The sequence below is a fragment of the Protomyctophum parallelum genome (assembly GCF_964188405.1).
Source record: "Protomyctophum parallelum genome assembly, chromosome: 2".
NCBI lineage: Eukaryota > Metazoa > Chordata > Actinopteri > Myctophiformes > Myctophidae > Protomyctophum > Protomyctophum parallelum.
Window position 1 is genome coordinate 40,383,008 of NC_139699.1, and position 21,118 is coordinate 40,404,125.

At 43.0% G+C, this 21,118-nt stretch overlaps 1 protein-coding gene across 1 annotated transcript in view; it reads right to left on the reverse strand.

Moving 5' to 3' along the window:
• The window catches only part of iqgap1 (IQ motif containing GTPase activating protein 1), a 72,150-nt gene extending 51,427 nt beyond the window's left edge, over positions 1-20,723 (reverse strand). The window contains exons 1-2 of the mRNA XM_083790024.1: positions 20,431-20,723; positions 18,636-18,738 (exon numbers count right to left, since the gene is read on the reverse strand). Coding sequence (XP_083646150.1) covers positions 18,636-18,738; positions 20,431-20,494 — 167 coding nt within the window. The 5' untranslated portion in view covers positions 20,495-20,723. The remainder of the gene's footprint in view (positions 1-18,635; positions 18,739-20,430) is intronic.
• Between the last annotated feature and the right edge of the window lie 395 nt (positions 20,724-21,118).

Consider the following 21,118-nt stretch of genomic DNA (forward strand, 5'->3'; position numbering starts at 1 on the left):
ACCAACCAGCACATCAGGAGCAAATAGGGGCTCAAGGATACTTCAACACTAACTCTGGGGGAGCACTAACCCCCAGGAACGGTACCGTTCCTGGGGGTCTGGATATTGAAAATATTGATTTTAAAAGTTTTTCAGGAAAAATCAAATTAAAATGATCCAAAACAAAACTATGATATTTCTTATTAATTTCACCAAAAACATTTATAGCAATTTATCAGTTAAGTAACATAATTTGGTTAAATAGGATTAAATACTTACTAAAAATTAAGTCATACTCTTGCCATTTTACTAAAAGGGGCGGGATCAACATGATCCTTTTCAATTAGGACTTTGGTGATTTTACCAGAGGTGGCCAGTGTCATGAGGAACTGAAGTTAGGCCAAAATATACTTTTCCTTATAAAATGACTTAGGCCATTAGTTTAAGAAGGATACAACTATTATATAATATACATCCATCTGCAAGGAGCACAAGAGGCCCAGGTCAGAGCTACAATACAACTACCTGTTCATTTTCTCCATATGAATGATGATGCATACAACGAAAGCATGCAAATTGCAAAGCACACATACTATAAATACTGTGTATAGTAGTGTATACTAGCCCAGGAGTGACCAATTCAACGAATAATCACATTTTACGATGGATAGGCGATTTTATGAAAAGGAACACATATTTTAATAATCAAAATGTTGATATATATTTTTTAGTAAAGGGATCATAAAGTTCAACAGAGCTGCAACAGTTGAGCATTTGCAACCTGGCATCTCCATTTTGGGCATGTCATTATAGGCGCAAATTGTCAAATATTTTTTAAAAGAAATACAACCAAACTCACAAAACTTTGCATTGCAACACATTGCAAGCTTGTAGATCGGCTCTTTTTGCACAACAACGTGTTCGTTTCCTAAATGATGAGTTCCCAACATTCCCACTGTGTGACATTTCATTTCCCTGAGATCATAGAGTGTGGAGTCACATTCCTGCAGTGTGCATGTGTCAGCCATGGGCCACAGGGCAGATATACCGTGGCAGGCCTGGCCCACTGGATTCCTGCACCCGACATTGTCAACATCCACTAGTAACAAGTGATACACGTACAACGTACTGAACGTAGCACCTTTTCACTGCCTATACATACACATTCCAAGAACTGAAGTAAAGGCTGCAGCGAGCAATAAGTCTTGCAGAAAAGAAGTTCAGCAAGGTCGTGTGAATCTTTGGCACTTCTCGCATCTCCAGGTTTTTCTAGGTGGACAAACACCACCTCAGAAGATACCAATGTGAACGTTGTGCGTGACTGGCCAGATATTCAGGGTGTGTGCTTGTGATTGTCTCCACCAGGCCGAAGGCATGGGGGGAGAGTATGTTTTGCACTCGTCCGTCCGTCCGTCCGTCCATCCGTCCGTCCGTGTGTCCGTCCGTGTGTCCGTCCGTGTGTCCGTCCGTGAGCAGCTAATCTCGGCCACCGTTAACCCGGTCAATGCCAAATTTTGCACACACACTCCCTGGATGCCAACGATGAACCTCTGCCCCAAACTTTCCAGAACGGCCTGTTATAGCGCCACCAGGAGGCCGCTTTGTGCAAAACAAGTTTTTGCACAGTACACCTACAGATTTTGTCCAAACATCGCGCAAATTGGTACACAGTCTCTCTAGAGCCATTCAACGAAACCGGTCTTTCAGATTTCTCAGACTCCATCCTGATTGGTTAAGATTGGCTTCCAAAGTTCACAGGAGTGCTCAGTTTAAAACAAAATGCTGCAAATCATGAACACATCGCGTGATGTCCGTGAAATTGTGCACGCACATTCCCACTAGGCCGAGGACGAAATGCCACATGAACAATTTCAACTCAGCCTCACGGTGGCGCTATAACTGGCCGAAAAGTGTTTTTACCTCTAACTGCACGGATCTGTGGATAATTTACTTTTGTTGCCCTTTTATCCAACCACCAGATGAAGGCAAGCTGCAATGTCCTACATTCCTATCCTGGTGGAGACCTGTGCCCAGAAGGGCACTTTTTCTAGTTTATTTAGTTTTATTTCCACAATCTGCAGGCAACGTACCATGGATGGATTTGAAGAAAGGTTGTACAAGGAAGTAAGGTGGTACAAATAATTCAACTTTGAACGGACTACAAACACAACCAGATGGAAATTAATTTGTGGAGATAATAAGATAATTTGGTCCCCACCCCTTTGGCGTATGTGTTGTTGTCGTCACGGTATATTTATACATACATGAAATGTCTCTGTAATGTATTTAGTATTTACCCATTCCAGCGAATTAGGAGAAGTTAGGGGTTAATAAGTGTCATGCTAAGGGACATTTTGACACAGACAGAGCAGGGGCTCACTGCCAACCAGGGAACTTCTGTTTCTCATATGGCCTCTCTAGCTACGTCCGCCCCTTCCTTATGTGATTAAAACCAAGGAATCTCTATTTTAAGGAAAGGACGCCGGGTATGCGTCATCAGGGGTTGCACCGGAAGTTCGATGTAATACATGGCAGTGAATGGAGCCAGCTGGACCAGCTTCAAATAGAGATTCCTTGATTAAAACCAGGAAGAGACAACACTTATGCGGATGCCATATGACAGATCTTACCCCATCCAAAATCCCACATGATATCTAGTCTAGTCTCATATCACTCACGATATTATCAATATAATATTGATACATTGCCCAGCCCTTGATAGCACACTTAAGTCCAGTGAAGAAAGTCTGAATCTCACTATGTGAGGGACAATTAACAAAACAATCACAGTGAGGGGCGCTCATTTCATCGTACATCATCACAGATATATATAAGAATCCATCAGCTGCTCATCGTTGTATACATTGGACAGGGTCTAACCTAACGTTCAGCACCCAAAGCAGAGCCCCATAGATAAACTAGAAAACTATTTTGTGCACACACGATAGAGAAATTGATTGGTTTAGGCAAGCTGATTTCTTTGATAACTTTTGAAGTAACTATATAAGCAACAGTCTAATTACAGAAGTAGCCAATATGCCCAAAACATATCACCTTTCTGCAGCTATGATGAAATCCACTTTCTTGAGCCTGGATTTATAATGAGGCATTTCACAAGGACAGACAGAGTACGGTCAAACTTGGCCTTGGAGGAAGGCAAGCCTTCTCCCGCCTCCTGCCTCTTTCTCTGTCTCTAAGACACTATGCAACTTTGTCCTTGGACTTCACTGCAACAAGGTCACCTATATTTTGAGTAAGATAATGAACACATGCTTTCAGAACACACACGCACACGCACACACACGCACACACGCAGTCACGCACACACGCACACACAATATGCACATGCACATGCACATGCACACACGCACGAGCGCACACAGACAACTGCCAGCTGAAACAACTCCCCTCCCAGGAAATCATGACATGGGGTCTCTCCCGACACAGGCCTCTTATTCAGGCCAGCGCAGCCAGGCCAGGGCACACAGAGCCTGGCCTGGCCAGACATGAACAACCCACTCCTTTCACTCCACACACCGAAGCAGTGAAAGGCTCCATAAAGGCTCCGTACTAATGGTTCTTTTATCAGGCTTACACACACACACACCCTTCCCAACCAACCTAGCACAAACACAGTCACACCCTCCACTTAACCAATAACACCGGCTTTGAAGGGGATTTTTAGAATGTCGACAATTGAACTTAAACAGCAGCAGCAGAGCTGAAAAAACAAACAAAACAACATACTGCAGTACATGACACAAATATGCCATATAAGTGACATGAGGAAATGGACACAAATATGCAAGTCTTCTCTGGAATCCACACAGGTACTACAGAGTGACTGTTGGAATTTAAGTTAGTGGCTCAGGGGTAGAGCGACCGGATGGGAACCGCAAGGTTGCCAGTTCGAACCCGGGATTCCCCAGAGTTAGAGTGTCGAAGTGTCATTGAGCAAGACTCTGAACCCCTAATTGCTCCCGATGTGCATGGTGCCTTGAAAGCAAGATTCCTAAGGAATATGGAGATTTTTTTTTATTTTTTTTTAAAGACGGTTGAGAAATGAGAGAACCATGACCCTTTCTAATCTCAACTTTTTTATGAAAGTCAAACGGGCTGTGAAGAGCTCACCATCCCGACAAGGAGGAAATATAGCCTAGTGCACGTATAGGCTATTTGCACTACTGTATATGTACTGTTTACTGTATATGCACTGTTGCACACAGTCACACACAATGGAAAAACAGCTGTAAAATAACGTTTATTTTATTTCATTTCATTTCATTTCATTTCATTCGAGTCACGACGAAGGAATGAGTTGAAATGCCACCAGCACCTAAAGAAAAGTTGAGAATTGAGCGAACTATGACCATTTCAAATCTCAACATTTTACCAAAGAGCTCTGAGACCTCTATAACAGGGGTCTGCAACCTATTTTAAATGAAGTGCCATGTTTTTATTTTCTAGATAGTGTGCCATATCAAGATTAATTTTTTTAAATGTCCAACATATTTTGATTGTCCACAAATATAAAGTTCCTTCTTTTTAAATATTTTCTTGCATTGTTATAATGATCATTATAAATATATGTCCCCCTGCAGTCAGAGTTCATAGTTTTAATGAATGTAATGTAGAATGTTATTTGACTATAGATGATTAAACCGACAATACTCACAATGTCACAATGTTACACGTCGCAATGTGATGCATTGAGAGCGGGTAGATCTGCTATTTTCAAAAGGAATCTTTGAAAAAAGTGACAATTGTGGAATATTTTTGAAACATTTTATTGAAAAAACACAAATCTGTCATGGGTCACTGGCCCAAAATATTTTTAGATTAGGGTTGGGCAAATGCATTCATCTGGGGGTCCTTGACATGGGAATGTCGCTGTGTGAGGATCACTGGTTTAAACAACATTTGGAGAAAAGTCGAAATAAGCACTTTAGAAACAAGAAAAGCAACCACAACTAGTAGGCTACAACTACCAATATTTACAAGCAACTTTACAGAAAAAGAAGCCCAAAGTCGCTTATAATAAACAGACATGGCAACACTCCAGAGCAGTGCACAGTGCCACTCTTGTGTAAAATCAAATAGTGCTTTTTGCATTTAAGAGATGGTCAGACCCAGGTGTGCGGAGTGTTTTTAGGTCAAGGGGCTTAATAGCAAATTGCGCAAAGTGAATATAATTAACATATGGACACTCCATAATACGAAAGGGCGCAGAGTGAGGCCAAATTCTGTATTACCGCATGGGTTTAGTCATATCATATGACGTATATAATTGAGCCCGTAAGGTTTCCATCTGACAGCGACCTCTGAAATGGCATCCTGTCCAATGTCACGTTCCCTTTCTGGGAGGAAACCGAAGCCAGTGCACCGTTGGAAGGTCAACCTCATAGGAAAAGGCTGTCACTTGACCACTGTTCTGTCCAGGGAGAGATCACCTGGCAGTCAGAGCTACTGTCCATGTTACTACATCTACATCCATACACTACTTGAAGAAGCCTATTGTAATTGGCAGTGTTAATATTTGACAGCAAATTCTTATGGATTTTAGTCAGTCTCTTGATTTTTTTTTGTTTTAGTCATCTAATTTTTAGACGACTAAATGTACATGATTGTACATTTTGTCGACAAAAGAAAATGTTTTGGTGGGCCTGATGGCTGATTTTACACTACAGTCGATCTACAAAATGATCTTGTAGAACTGCTATTTTCAAAGTGCAACGCCGGAGTGCAACCAATCAAACATAAAATGACGTATCTTTTAGTTTTACTGGATGTCTTCTCCACTAGTCCCTGCCTAACATTTTAGACTAGTTTTTATTTGTTGACGCAATACTGTGCATTCACCAACGGCGCTATAGGCATCCAATCCGATGTTTCATCTAAAGATACTGCACACACACACACACACACACACACACCAGCTGTTCACGGACTGTATGAGTGTGGCTAACTGTGCAGAGGTCAGTCAGTGCAGGATTCCAGTGTTGCAGCAAAGCATGTAATAATGGACAATTTGGCTCTCACTCTATCTTTTTCTGATCCCCTCTGTTTTCCCCCGTCCCCCCGTCTGTCTTGGTGCTCGGTATTTCTGAAATGACCTACTAGTTAGTGAGTGAGTGAGTGAGTGAGTGGGAGAGGGAGAGGGAGAGAGAGAGGGATAGAGCTGGATTAGAAAGAAAGATGGATGTGCAACTACTTCTCATTGAGCAGTTGTGCAGATAAGGAACACCAAACATTAGCCATTTTCCTCCTGGCACTGTGTAAACATAACTTCCCCCTCTCATGCCTTCCTCACGTGCACGACGTGAACTATGCACACACATGCCATGTACAGTACACACGCATACAGTGCAGCAGCTTACCAATAGAACGGCACATGTTTGTAATCAGAAAGCATCCTGCCACCACTAGTGTTAATTTGTGAGATTGTAGATCGGTTACTTTCAGCATGCAACAGAGTGTAGAATCAGGTGTATGTATTCACCTGGTATTCCTAAACCTAACCTCAGAAAAAGTATGCCTAAGCCTGACCTTATTCCTAAACGTAACCTCAGTAAAACTATGCCTAAACCAATTTACAATTTAGGCATTTAGCAGACGCTCTTAATCCAGAGCGATTTACATTACATTAAGCAATAACAAAAAGCATGGCATACATCAATATAAAAAGTAGTTATCATGAAACATGCGTAAGCTAAGAACGTAACAATGGAGTATCTATAACTATATCATGAAACTATAATGTAAACTATACATACATATACTATATTATATAATTTATATTATACATATGTACTATAAAGTGCTATGACTACATAAAATGCAATTCTAGTGCTGTCTAGTGTCTACGTAACATGCTATAAGTCCGTTTAAAATTCTATCTAAGTCTACATAAAGTGCTATCTAAGGGGCTAGGGCAACGGGCCATGGTGGAGTGTGATAAGGTGGGTTTTCAGACTACCGCAGAAGATTGGGAGTGAGGCTGCATTTCTGATTGTGATGGGAAGTGCATTCCATAGTTTTCTTTTGGAGCCAGAAGGGAGAAGAGTTTGGGACATGTGAGCATTGTCCCGGTGTTTTTAGTGAAGGTACTTCCAGCTTCCCTGCGTTGGCTGATCTGAGTGTGCGGGCTGGGTTTGTAGGGTACGATCATACTTGTAAGATATGGGGGAGCCATGCCTTTGGTTGCTTTGAATGCCAGCATCAGAGTTTTATATTCTGTGCGGGCAGCGACCGGGAGCCAATGGAGGAACCTTATTCTTAAACGTAACCTCAGTAAAACTATGGCTAAATCTAACCTATTAATAAACATTACCTCAGTAAAACTTCCTGACCCTAAACCTATGTCTAACCTTTATCCTCAATGAAGCAAAAACAAGAACCTGCTGGACCGCAGAAAGAACTAGAAAAAGTGCCCTTCCGGGCACAGGTCTCCACCAGGTTATCCACAGATCCGTGCAGTTAGAGGTAAAAACACTTTTCGGCCAGTTATAGCGCCACCTTGAGGCTGAGTTGAAATTGTTCATGTGGCATTTCGTCCTCGGCCTAGTGGGAATGTGGGTGCACAATTTCACGGAAATCACGCGATGTGTTCATGATTTGCAGCATTTTGTTTGAAACTGAGCACTCCTGTGAACTTTGGAAGCCAATCTTAACCAATCAGGATGGAGTCTGATAAATCTGAAAGACCCGTTTCGTTGAATGGCTCTAGAGAGACTGTGTACCAATTTGCGTGATGTTTGGACAAAATCTGTAGGTGTACTGTGCAAAAACTTGTTTTGCACAAAGCGGCCTCCTGGTGGCGCTATAACAGGCCGTTCTGGAAAGTTTGGGGCAGAGGTTCATGGTTGGCATCCAGGGAGTGTGTGTGCAAAATATGGCATCGACCGGGTTAACGGTGGCCGAGATTAGCTGTTCACGGACACACGGACACACGGACACACACACGGACACACGGACACACGGACGGACACGCGGACGGACGGAGTGCAAAACATACTCTCCCCACATGCCTTCGGCCTGGTGGAGACAAAAATGGGGGCTAGTGTGTAGGTGTGAGTCTTCCGGTTACCATCTGTGACACATTGTGAGCTTGTACTTGTAGATGTGCTATTTTGCATTTGGTTTTGCAAAGCACATTTTAATGTAACCATTGACAGGCAGAATTACATATAAATGTCAGGCCTAAAGTGCTTAAAAAGTGAAAGTGGTTAAAGCATGCCACCACGTTTCCCCACATTATACATACCCGAGCAGCTCGTCCTTGTTCTGAGCCCTTTCAATGTTATTCAAAGTAAACACTTGGGATTTGGCTGACTAATATCTAAACAGGAAGAGTAACTCCCTGCCTCAGGTTTCACAGTGAGACGGTAATAAGGATGGGGGGGTCTGGATGGGTGGTGTGTGTGTGTGTGTGTGGGGGGGGGGGGGGGGGGGGGGGGCAGTGTTTTTGTGGGCCTAGAGAGAGAGAGAGAGAGAGAGAGAGAGAGAGAGAGAGAATGGAACCACTCAGAGTTATGGTTTTCCTTTAAATTAAATAGTTAACAGAACCACCTAGTATTCCGGTTCCTCATTGTTGGATCCCAGCCTCAAAGCTGACATGTGTTCTTCACTGAAGTCCCCCTAGTAAGTGATGGAACTTGTACAGTGTCCAGTTCTGGCTGTCAACAATGGCCTTTACTTTACCTGGCCTGGCCTGGCCTGACAGGACCGATGGGTTTAAACGCTTTAATGATTCCAGCCAGCGAGCAAACTAAGGCGCTTTAATGATTCCAGACAGCGAGCAAGCTAAGGCACTTAATGATTCCAGCCAGCGAGCAAGCTAAGAAGGACTAAACACTAGTCAGACCACAGAAGTCTCTTGAGGAGAGATCTTATCACTGCTCAGGGAGTTTCACCTGCTTGCAGACATCGTTCTTGTGCATTGCAGTACAAATGCACAGCCTTACATTACATAATACTAATTTCAACAACAGATGTATGCAAGAGTCTGAAATCTCTGAAAACAGGAAATTGCGCATTGAGCAAATGGCCAGCGTGTTATGGTAACTTTATAAAGTAAACAATTACATGTCGTGTTCCTCCAACATCCATAATCTTTCACACTCACCGATTCTTTCAGTGGGAGCTACAGCTCCCATGGAAGCCGAGCAGTGTTTGTAAAATAAAACCAGGAAGAGAGGCACGCTAACCTGTGTAAGCCACTCCAGTATTCAATCAACAACTTTTTCATTTAGGCTGAGCGGTTAGTTCAAACACAAATATTCACATATGGTATAAACTGGATTTAGGCTAATGGATGGTCAAATATATTTTGTTTTTGACATGAGATGTATACCTTTCCATCTCTGTGTCTCTCTCACACCGAAGTGTACTGTGTGTACTACACACACACACACTTCTCCATGACCTAAGCGGCTAGGATTGCTGGCAAAACCAGTGCAAGTCTGCCAGTAGAACAGCCGTCGTCGTCAATACACTGTTGGAAATATGATGATGTGTGGTTAAAGACTTGACATAGTGGACTGGTATGATTCTGTTTCTACTGTGAGGGACCATCCATGAAGTTAGTACATTTTCCAGGGAGATGAATGGATACCTTAGTTCAGACACAGCACAGGGAGGAGGCTTCAGGGGATCAATGGAGGGAGGGACACCTGATTCTGCAGTGCATTGTTTTCTTCTGAGGTGAATAAATGCCACATCAGCCACAATTACGTTGGCACTCCCTTAGCTGCAAATCCCCTTCACTTAAGCTCTCAGTTCAGTAACAAAAGCTATCATTTGGCTCACTCACAACGAACGACCACACACAATTACTACTCTTTACTGTGTAGACCAGTGGTTCTCAACCTGTGGGTGAGATTTTATTTTTATTTATTTTTATTTAATAAATAAAAATGGGGGGGGGGGGGGGGGGTCCCAGATGACAGTGAAGTGACAGTTTAACGACTTTTAAGACATTTTTTATGAGAAAGAAAAGGAAAGGACCATTGTAGTTGTGTCTAAATGCAGTTATACGAGTATGTTAGCGCACAGGCTTGCATCAGGGGTGGGGTAGCATGGAATGACCTGGAATCAGAACCATCCACATGCCCAGAATGCAGAAGACAATGTCCAAAAAACAACAACAGCATAACCTACATTTAATAGTGTGCAAGCTCCCCAGGCCGTGGCGTAACGGTCTGGGCACCTGACTGGTAATCCAGTCGCAGTGTGCCGCGGGTTCGACTCCCGAGCCCGACACGGCCTTTACTGCATGTCTTCCCCCCATCTCTCTCCCGTTTCCTGTCAGCCTACTGTCTGTCCCTTCAAAAATCAATAAAAGGCGTAAGCCGCAAAAAAATATATAAAAAAAAAAAAAATAGTGTGCAAGCTAGGATTGGGTGATAATTCAGTGTTGCAAAAAATGTTTTTTTTTTCTTGTTTTTTTAGTTTTTTAATAAAAGTATCACCTTCTATTTAGTTTTTAAATCACTCTGTTGTGCTATGTTTGTACAATTAAACCTGTAAACGTTCTGTGATGCAACGTTTTTCCAGTTGAATTGTATGCAGGTGAGAGTGAGGAGAAGAGAAAACAAGTGAGGACAGACGACAACGACTGCCTGAGGAGGACTCCCATCATACAGTATGTGCACTACATTTCACTGTCATCTTGATTGGTTAAAGAGAGAAGGCAGCCCACTGCACAGATCAATAAGCCCCAGGTATCAAACTGAAAACACTGCACAGATTGTGTGCCCTCCCCCCCCCCACACCTCCCCACCTCCTTTCCTGTCAAACTACTGTCTACTATCAATAAAGGCAAAAAGCCTCAAAGATATCTTAAAAATAATCCCAGGTATCAAACAGAAAACACTGACTGCACGGATCAATAAGCCCACTGGTATCAAACAGAAAACATGCAGCCCGACTGCATTCCTAGAGAGAATGAAAGTGACATAAAAAAAAGACTCCAAGAGAGACGTTATAAACAGAATGCTGAAGGGCTAGCGACAGCATCAATATCACCAGGTTTAGCACAACAACGGCTCTTATGGCTAACATTTGCTAACAAATAGGATGAAGGTCAACGGAGGTTACTCGCACTGCTGCAGTAAGTAACGCCACACTTCACAGCATGAAGTGCGATCCATCCGAGTACGTTTGCATTTGACAACCTACATTCTTTCAGGTGACATATTTGTCTCCACCAGGCCGAAGGCATGGGGAGAGAGTTAGTCCATTTTTGGTGGCAAAATATCTTTGCTACCATTTTGTTTGTTGGGTCCATATAAGTATTTTGAGACATGATAGCATTTTCAAAAGAGTAGCTTTAATACTTTTTTGGGACAATCATTGTTTCCCCTTAACTCCCATTATAGTAGGATTTTGTGCAATTTTCTTGTTGATGGTATATGTTACAATTAAGTTTTATTCACACTTAAAATTACACACACACAAATGCTATGACATATAAAAGTATGTTATAAAATATATAAACATGTAGGCCTATAATAGTAATAAATTAGCATAATTAGCACTAGCCATGAAAGAAATGAGGTGAAGCGGTGAACAAGTCGACGCCAGCGTCCTCACTTCCCACATTCACACCAATGGAGGCGAGCTCACACTGACCAACTAATTGGAGGCAATGTAGGGTTCAGTGTGCCCAAGGACACTTTGACATGTGGACAGGAGGAGGAGTCGGGATTCGAAACGCCGACCCAGGGATCATTGGACGACCTGCTCTACCTCCTGAGCCACAGCCGCCCGCGTCTTCAAGTCTTCATGCGCACAACTGAAGCTGAGGATGTCCCGGTCGTGGACACCATGTCAACAGATGACCTGTCACCCTCTTGGGGTTCCTAGCAAAATGTCCCTGAGGGCTTAGCAGTCACTACTTATTGAAATGACCAGTTGCCATCTGAAAGATCTGAGGAAACAGCAGTCCTACCTCCACCACACCTGGATATCCCTATCTGGTCAGCATAAACCTCAATCCTGGCATCTGAGAAGCATTTGACAAAGGTCTTCGTGCTTTGCATTTGATTGCAGCTCTACCTCATGAATGGCAAACACTGATAACAGTCTTGAAGCAGACACAACGGATCAACTGCATGATCACTGGAAGACCGATACGCTTGGACCCAACACCATTGATAGAAGATAGCTGGCTTGATGGAGTCTGGAAATAGGCACATATACACTATATGGGCCTACCACCACAAGGCAAATACTAGAAGCAAAGCACAAGAATAGGGCTGTAGAAGCACACATGAAAACCATCCTATTTCCCAACCAGAGTCCCAACCTTGTGCAGAGTCAGCGCAGCTGGTTGAGAGCATGAGCAGCAGGAAATGCTACTAGAATAAAATCCTGAAGGAAGATAAAAGCCAGTAATCCTAAATTCCCTCAATGCCTTGGGGAACTTCCCATTTCTTTTATCAATGTGCTATGCATGTACGTCCCCTCTGATTCCCCTCTAAAAGACAAGAATACATCAATGTACATGTCATGTTCAATAAGAATCAGATCCCTCTGCCATTGGGTGGATAATGCACTTCACATCATGAAGGTCACTGGAGGCCTTGTGGACATTATTCGGAGGAGAGAGCAAGGTCATACTCAAAATGCTGTCCAACCAGAAGAGTATATGACTTTAGTTATGTTGTTATGTTGATCAGCAACCAGAATGCTACCACTGAATGTTTTCGCCTGCCAAACAAAGGCCAAAGATTATAGAGGAATGTATAGTGTTTTGACCGCCATGATCTCCCATCTTCCATGAAGGAGGCCAAATGGAAGAGATGCCAGGGTAGCCATCACTTATCATGTGGAAGACAGGACACCCAGGTTTTTATGGTAACAGCAAGGCAAGATATCCACTGAAATTGTATCTCAACAGCTTGCAAGAGACTGACATGGATATTACTGCACAGCCTGGATGCTGTCGGAAGTGGTACAAAACTCTAGCTCAAGTCCACCGATTGTGATCGTAGGTCGCAGATTACTATGAATACCTGCAAAACCATTCCGTCGCTCCGTCAGTCATGCCTCCATATGATCCATCACGCCTCGTGACATCATATGGCCATCAGTCTGTCACGCCTTGTGACACAATCCAGATATGGCTGTCTCCATATATGAAGATCACGACACTGGCCTCATCGATAGCCATACATGGATAAGACTGGATCATCACCTAGATCTGCATATATGGAGCTTCAAAACTGGAGCTGTTCTGACATTTGATCCACCCCACCCGTCGTTCCTCTTCAATGTCTCCCATTTGACTGACATTCAAAATTAAGGCCCGGCCCTACCTGGGCCCTCATCAAACCCTGTACACTAGATACATTGCCCCCGCTGCCACCATTAGATCTCTGGCACATATGGAGCTGACCTGTTCTGAATCTGAACATTCCATATGTTGATCAGACCTCGTCAAACCCTGTAGACTCAAGACACTATATATGGCCAGTACAGAATTTATTCCATAATTATGTAGATCATGTCCCATGCCCAGCAATCTGAAATTCATAGTCAATTGGGCTCATAACTGATATGACTCTTATTCTTATAGCTATGCTGATTTTAAACTGGATGTGGGGGTCACCAGTACAAATGGCCGGGCTGGAACTTATGGCCTGCAAGTGTGTACGGACCTGCAAGCTTTCAGATTGCTCCTGCCTTGCCAATAAATTAAAGTGCACAGAAATGTGCAAGCTACAAACCTGCAGCAATCAGAAGGAAGAGGAGGATTGATTTTGTGAAGATAATGATGAAGATGATGAATACTGAATAATTGATATTGATATGACAGTGATGTGTGTGTGTGATTAAAGTGAGTGAGTGAGTGGCTATGAAATGGACTGGATGTGTATGTATGGAAGACGAAAGTAGCAAACCTTAACCTTAGATGGTTAGGTCACATTCATGGAGTGGCAGTGGCTCAGGAGGTAGAGCGGTCGATGGGGAACCGGAAAGTTCCCAGTTCGATCCCGGGCTCCCCCAGAGTTAGTGTTGAAATGTCCTTGAGCAAGACTCTGAACCCCAAAATGGTCTGGATGTGCAGGTTGGTGCCTTGCATGGTTCCCTCCGCCATCGGTGTGTGAATGTGTGTGTGAATAGGTGAATGTAATGCACTGTCTATGTAAAGCACCTTGGATAAACGTGCCATATAAATGCACCATTTACCATTTAATTTACCTTTTTCATATATATTTCATACCATACTTTTGACAAATGAGCAGTTCCACCTTGCATGGTTTCCTCCACCATCGGTATGTGAATAGGTGAATGTAATGCACTATCTATGTAAAGCGCCTTGGATAAAGGCGCTATATAAATGCACTATTTACCATTTTCACACACACACACACACACACACACACACACACACTTTGACAAATGAGCAGTTCCACAGGAGCAGTGAAGTGCCAGTGTCATTCACAAGAGCAACAGGGTAGCACATCATGGAAGTCTTTGAGTGAGACAGTGTTTCACATGTTTCCTGCTTCTCAGAATGTAATGCTATGCTATCACTGTTATGTGAATCATAAATGTAACCGAGTGGTAGGAGCTAGACAGAGACTATTAAAATATTTTGAATGATATTAATAACCTGTCCTGCACAGCAGGTGGCATGAAACTGAGCAGACATTAACATTTCATTTGATGGTATCATGGTCATGAGATGATGAGAGTGACCTATATTTTGCATCCCTCACAGCTCAACTATAAGCAAGCTGACTAAACATCAAATACAGTACCTTCAAAGGTCAGTAAACCATATTTGATTTGGTTGAAGTACATTTTGTTTGTTTTCCATACACAAGATGTGCACCCACAACTAACCTAAGTGTTTCATCATGTGCCTTAACTGTGCCTTAGTCATTTAAGGAGTGTCCAAGGAGTGTTTTTCGTGAAAAACGAATGCTTGGAATGGATTCAGAATCATGAAAACCCCCTAGATTGACACGTCACATGCTACTTAAAGCATAATGAAATTTAGAAAATATTGCCTTATATTGATTGTTGATGGTACCCCAACTTTCAGCAACTGTCAAAAATTCCGCTAGGAATGGTTGAATAGAAACCAATGTGGGATATTGTTAGTAAACACCCTGACACATTAGTGAAGAATACCAATTCTTGGTAAGACATATATTCCCAGATTTAACATTATTCTGATAAGTTTCCCTGACATTATAGGATATTCGTGAAGAACAAGAATATGCACACTGACTTTTTTTACAAGTGACCGTCACCACTCTGCAGTTATCGATTGGATTTTAACAAAACACATTATTTTTACGATCTCAAATTTTACCTATCATATTATAATGGAAATTTGACTTTTCCGGTAAGTGGGCATGACCTTTGGGCAAGTAAAACATGGCCTGTACTTGCCCTACTGGCAAGTGCCTCTGAGACCTTAGTGTCAAACCTCCTGGATCATCTTCACTCGTGTGAATGAATACAGACAAACGCCAGCTCACACTCTCACACCCTGCTGTGCACCTGTGCAACGAGAGACATTCTCGCCATACCACACGGCATGCACCTCCAGACACTTTGCATGAGCATTCCTCCCCACAGCGTTAAGCCTGCAGCTTCAGGTGGCCTGCCTACTTGTACCTGAAACTCATGTTCTGTTGTTGGAGAAACGGCATGCACATAACGTACATACCAATGACGAAGTTGGTACCTCAGACTCCTCAGTATAGGATCGGGAGGGAGCTGGGAATAGAAATCTCTCTAAAGACTCCTTATAAAGGATCAATATTTATTTGCAGCTCAGGACAAAACAGCCTCAAAGGCACAGACACAACTGTGCAGAATCAACACGATAAACGTAGGGGTGTACCGGTCGGTGTCTGTCTTCTTTAATATCAGCTGGCTGACTCAGGGGGAGAGAGGACATTAAATAGTCACTTTTATCTGGTGTGTATGCTCAATGAGTCAAGCCGCTCACACCGGAACCCGTTACCACGACAACCGTGCGTTTCTGTAGCAACAGGGGGAGATACTAAAGTCAACACGGACCGAGTCACTTCCTGTCTCGCTTGGTCCTTCCTCTTCTTCATGCGTCAGTCCGCTTTGGGGCCTACACACACCCACAGACATGGCATGCCTAAGTAAAGCACCTCAGCTCGATCTGAGCCAACCGTAACGCTCTGTAACCATCACCATGTGGTTGTAGACCTTATCCCAGTCCTACAACCTAGCATTCAGAATCATTTCCACTATAATCTGAAGACTCACCTCTTCAGACTCCACTATAGCCCTTAGCACTTGACCTTGCAGGCTTACGCAAAAGGCTATCTGCATATATGGGCTTATGTAGACATATGCCAGGACATTGTTGACCTGGCATCATATAGTGTATAGTTTCGATGTACAGATTATTGTTTGTTTTTTGGACATTCTACTATTAGACCTATTTACCTATGGCTATGATCCTAGATGACAATTTATATGCATTTGATCCATTACCTTGTGTTGTTCTTGCTTACTGTAAGACGAAGTCGTTAATGTTATTAACTCAGGCTGTTCAGAAATGATTAGTGCCTTGGTCTGTAATACACTACTGAGGACGCGATATTGCAAATTATTGCAATAAAAAGATATGATATCTGTTTATAACAGCCAAAAGTGAAAACATAGTATAGAGCATCCCATGAAGAGATATACAACTAGAAAAAGTGCCCTTCTGGGCACAGGTCTCCACCAGGATAGGAATGTAGGACATTGCAGCTTGCCTTCATCTGGTGGTTGGATAAAAGGGCAACAAAAGTAAATTATCCACAGATCCGTGCAGTTAGAGGTAAAAACACTTTTCGGCCAGTTATAGCGCCACCTTGAGGCTGAGTTGAAATTGTTCATGTGGCATTTCGTCCTCGGCCTAGTGGGAATGTGCGTGCACAATTTCACGGAAATCACGCGATGTGTTCATGATTTGCAGCATTTTGTTTGAAACTGAGCACTCCTGTGAACTTTGGAAGCCAATCTTAACCAATCAGGATGGAGTCTGAGAAATCTGAAAGACCGGTTTCGTTGAATGGCTCTAGAGAGACTGTGTACCAATTTGCGCGATGTTTGGACAAAATCTGTAGGTGTACTGTGCAAAAACTTGCACAAAGCGGCCTCCTGGTGGCGCTATAACAGGCCGTTCTGGAAAGTTTGGGGCAGAGGTTCATCGTTGGCATCCAGGGAGTGTGTGTGCAAAATTTGGCATCGACCGGGTTAACGGTGGCCGAGATTAGCTGCTCACGGACACACACACAGACACACGGACGGACGGACGGAGTGCAAAACATACTCTTCCCCCCATGCCTTCGGCCTGGTGGAGACAATGAAGACACAGCAGCCAAGGACCCTCACTACAGCAGATGGTTACTAGAATCCATGCACAAGAAACGCTTGCCTGCAGTGCAACTGAAGCCTAGAGTATGTTAGGTCAATGCGAGTGTATAATAACCCCCCACATACACAAGAATGCACACACATGCAGACTGCAGGGCCATTCAGTGGCGAGGATACATGTTTAACAGGTTGTCCAGTGCGAAGAAATCTCACGGCTGAAATGATGTGTATGACCACGTCCTAAAATGTGTGATTTGTGAAATAAACAGCATGAAAAGAGCACACACACACATCTATACCAGCAAGATGTAGCAAATTATAATAACAGAAATGTATTACTGGAGATCACACACACACACACACACACACACACACACACACACCAAGATTAGTCAGCTCTGGCACAGCATATCACCTGATTTCAACCAACATAAATTCTGCCCACTAAGATGGACGGACGTCCCTGGACGAATCCAAGAGAGTCTGATCGAGGCCAGATAAACTTAGGTCATATCATATCAATCAGATCTGGCCCAGAATAAGCTAGGCCATCAGGCTTAGGTTGTCAGCCACTTTGCTACACTCACCCCCCTTTTGACCTCCTCCCACAGAGAAACCTGATCTGGGTCACGGTACTATTGTTAACACCCCGGACCCGGGAATCAAACCCGGGTCTCCCGTGTGGAAAGCCAACATCACAAGTCCCTATGACTGAGGGGAGATACTGTATTAGACTTTTAGGCCATCAGGCTGAGGTTCTCTGTGGCTGCAATCTTTAAAAAATTACACCTGTGTGAAGTGAGGGGTGCTCTTATCATCGTGCATCATCATGAGTAACATGTCTATTTGCTCAGACATGGGAATTTAATGTTTGTGTAAGACGACAATCTACACTAATAGCTGAATATAGGAGGGGCAAATGGCCAATCTACAAGCTCTCAGTGCATGCGTCACTGACACATCGAGAGCTTGTAGAAGGTTGGCTATTTTTCCTGCATACATGCTTCCATAGAATACATGCATGATGCTGACTCTGTTCTTTCTTTTTTTTTAAGATATGTTTTTGCGGCTTACGAAGGGTTTTTTGAAGGGACAGACAGTAGGCTGACAGGAAACGGGAGAGAGATGGGGGGATGACATGCAGTAAAGGCCGTGTCGGGCTCGGGAGTCGAACCCGCGGCACACTGCGACTGGATTACCAGTCGGGTGCCCAGACGGTTACGCCACCGCCTGGGCCTGCTGACTCTGTTCTATGGAGTCCAAATGACTGACATCAGCGGTGGCGTTCTTACCTTTTAGCCTCCTCCAGGTGACAGAGGTACTCGTAGGCCATGTTCTGCTGTCGCCTCTCGTCCATCTCTTCTGCAGTGAGACGTTCCACGCCATCCAGAACAGCTGCCAACCAACCGACACATACAGGGTGAATACTTTTTATATCAGTGCTTTTCAAACCTTTTCATATCCAGGCCCATTATTTGAGCCATGGACCATTGATGAGATTTAGCCTCTCAGACCCAAAACGTTTAATATGTTGTTATTGTTGAACAAGATTATGTCCACAAGTCCATGCTGTATTGATGTATAGGAAAGATAACTGGCAAACATTGATCAAAATAACAATTCTTCTACATGCTCTAATTGTGTAGACTTCTTGTAAATTAAGTAATGCAGCTGTTTAACAAAACATCCATTAAGGATCCATTTGGTTACCAATTTTCCATCATTTAGCTGGGGACCACCTGGAACCCCCCACTGGTTGAGAATCACTGTTTTATATGATGCCACAGCAATGCACAGCAATGCATTCAAAGATACACACAGCAACATCAGAGTAGATTTATAAATCTCTGTATTTCTCATTATGTCTGCTATGTCTGCCTTCTCTAAACTCTCAATAGTAGTAAGTAATAATAATACATAACAATAATAATTAAAGGTGACTGGGATCATGATTTGTGTCCATTCATTCACCAAGGGTGCAGGGCTGTCTCAAACTTTCCAGAAACAACTAGTATCAGGGTGTGATTGCATAACTTTGCCTAGCAGAAAAGTTCCACCCTCTCATTTGCTTCATAAAAAGATGTTTTTCTACAACTCACTCAACGAGTAAAAGTTTACATACATTACAATCTTATCTGGGCTAGTATGTGTGCATAAACAATAGGCTCAAGGCTGTTTGGGGCTGTGTGGATAATTATGCTTTTGTCTTAAATGAAATGACAGCACAGAGCCTATTCATAGACAGAAAACTAAACAATGATGTGGGTCTGGGGTGGTGATTTGATTCCCATGGTGGTATTACAAATATACAGAATGGACCCTGGTCCCCGCCTGCACAGCACAGTACTGAAAATACTTTTTCCTTCCCTTTTTTATTATAGAGAGGGGGATGGGGGCTATAGAGCGCGCGCAATACAAAGCCAAGGGGGATTTTTTTCCATCACTCAATGTACAGTACATTTAGCCTTCTTTGGATATTAGCCATGACATCACATTTCTACTTTATTAGACTGTGCTTATGAAGCGTCGGAGTTCGATCCCGCTCCGTTTTCTGACCTTTTTTCCACTTGACACAGAAAGACTGACACCATTATTATGTCATCTGTTGCTTTTAACATTTGATTTATGATTGTGAATAATGGGCAGTATCGGAATGTTAATGAAGTTGTTCATAGCATAGTGTGCCGCCCATCATGAGTGACACTGTGCTGCTGTACGGTGGCATCAAAAGCACTTAGCAAGACCTTTTACTTAATTATTGTAAATACAACAAACTCGAATGCAACAATATGGAATACTGCAGTTCTTTCTTTCAACTTTAGCAATCAACCAATGACAACCAAAACGCGGAAGTCACTTCTAAGTTCTAAACCACGCTGTTCTATCAGAACAAGTCAAGTCTAAACTCACATTTATTTGTAGAAATAAAATAAACTTTATGAGAGTTTGACCTTGCGCATGATGCGACGCCAGGCAGGAACAGGACAGTAACAGTTAAGTCGACACGGGACGGATTTGTATGGCATAAAGCATAGGAAATAAAACCTTTCTGACTTAGCCTAAAACGTAAAGTAAAGTTTAACTTACAGCCATATCTCGGCCGGAGCGCGTCCGTCTCGTCTGAAGTTGACATCCTCTGTTCTTGAGACATCACGTTGTAAATAAATCTCCCCACTCACTCACTTCTAAAAGTTTAAAGTTATACACCGTGTTCGTAACACCTTTGCGCACTTCTTCTCTTGTGTGGGGCAATACTAACAGAAAAAATGGGAAGGACCTTTTCGGCCCCTTGTGTTCCTTCTCTGACTGCAACAACACACAGTTTGAGTTTGGTTTGAGCAAGAACTTTTTTTCTCCCCGTCTTCAAACCTCACTGATGTCACTGGGTGTGTTCTTCATATAATCCTAAAGTATGCGTTTCAGGAAACACCCTCCATGCATGCATACTAGCGAAACTATACAGGCGCAGACAGCGCCCTCTGCTGGTTTCTGCAGGCACACTGACTGCTCTCAAGGAACACAGGATAGGTGGGCACTAAAGGCAGGTCACCCCTGTAAATCTAAATAGTTTTTTCATCCAAGGCACCCCTGAATTGCATTGTTACTTTATATAAACTGACATTCATGTCATATTAACGGTACGTAAATATGTCAATCTTTCCCCCTAAGATAGGCCTACAGTACAGTATATCCATCCATCCATCCATCCTCCATCCATCTTCAACCGCTTGTCTGTAGTTGGGTCGCGGCATTCACCAAAAATCTACAAGCTCAC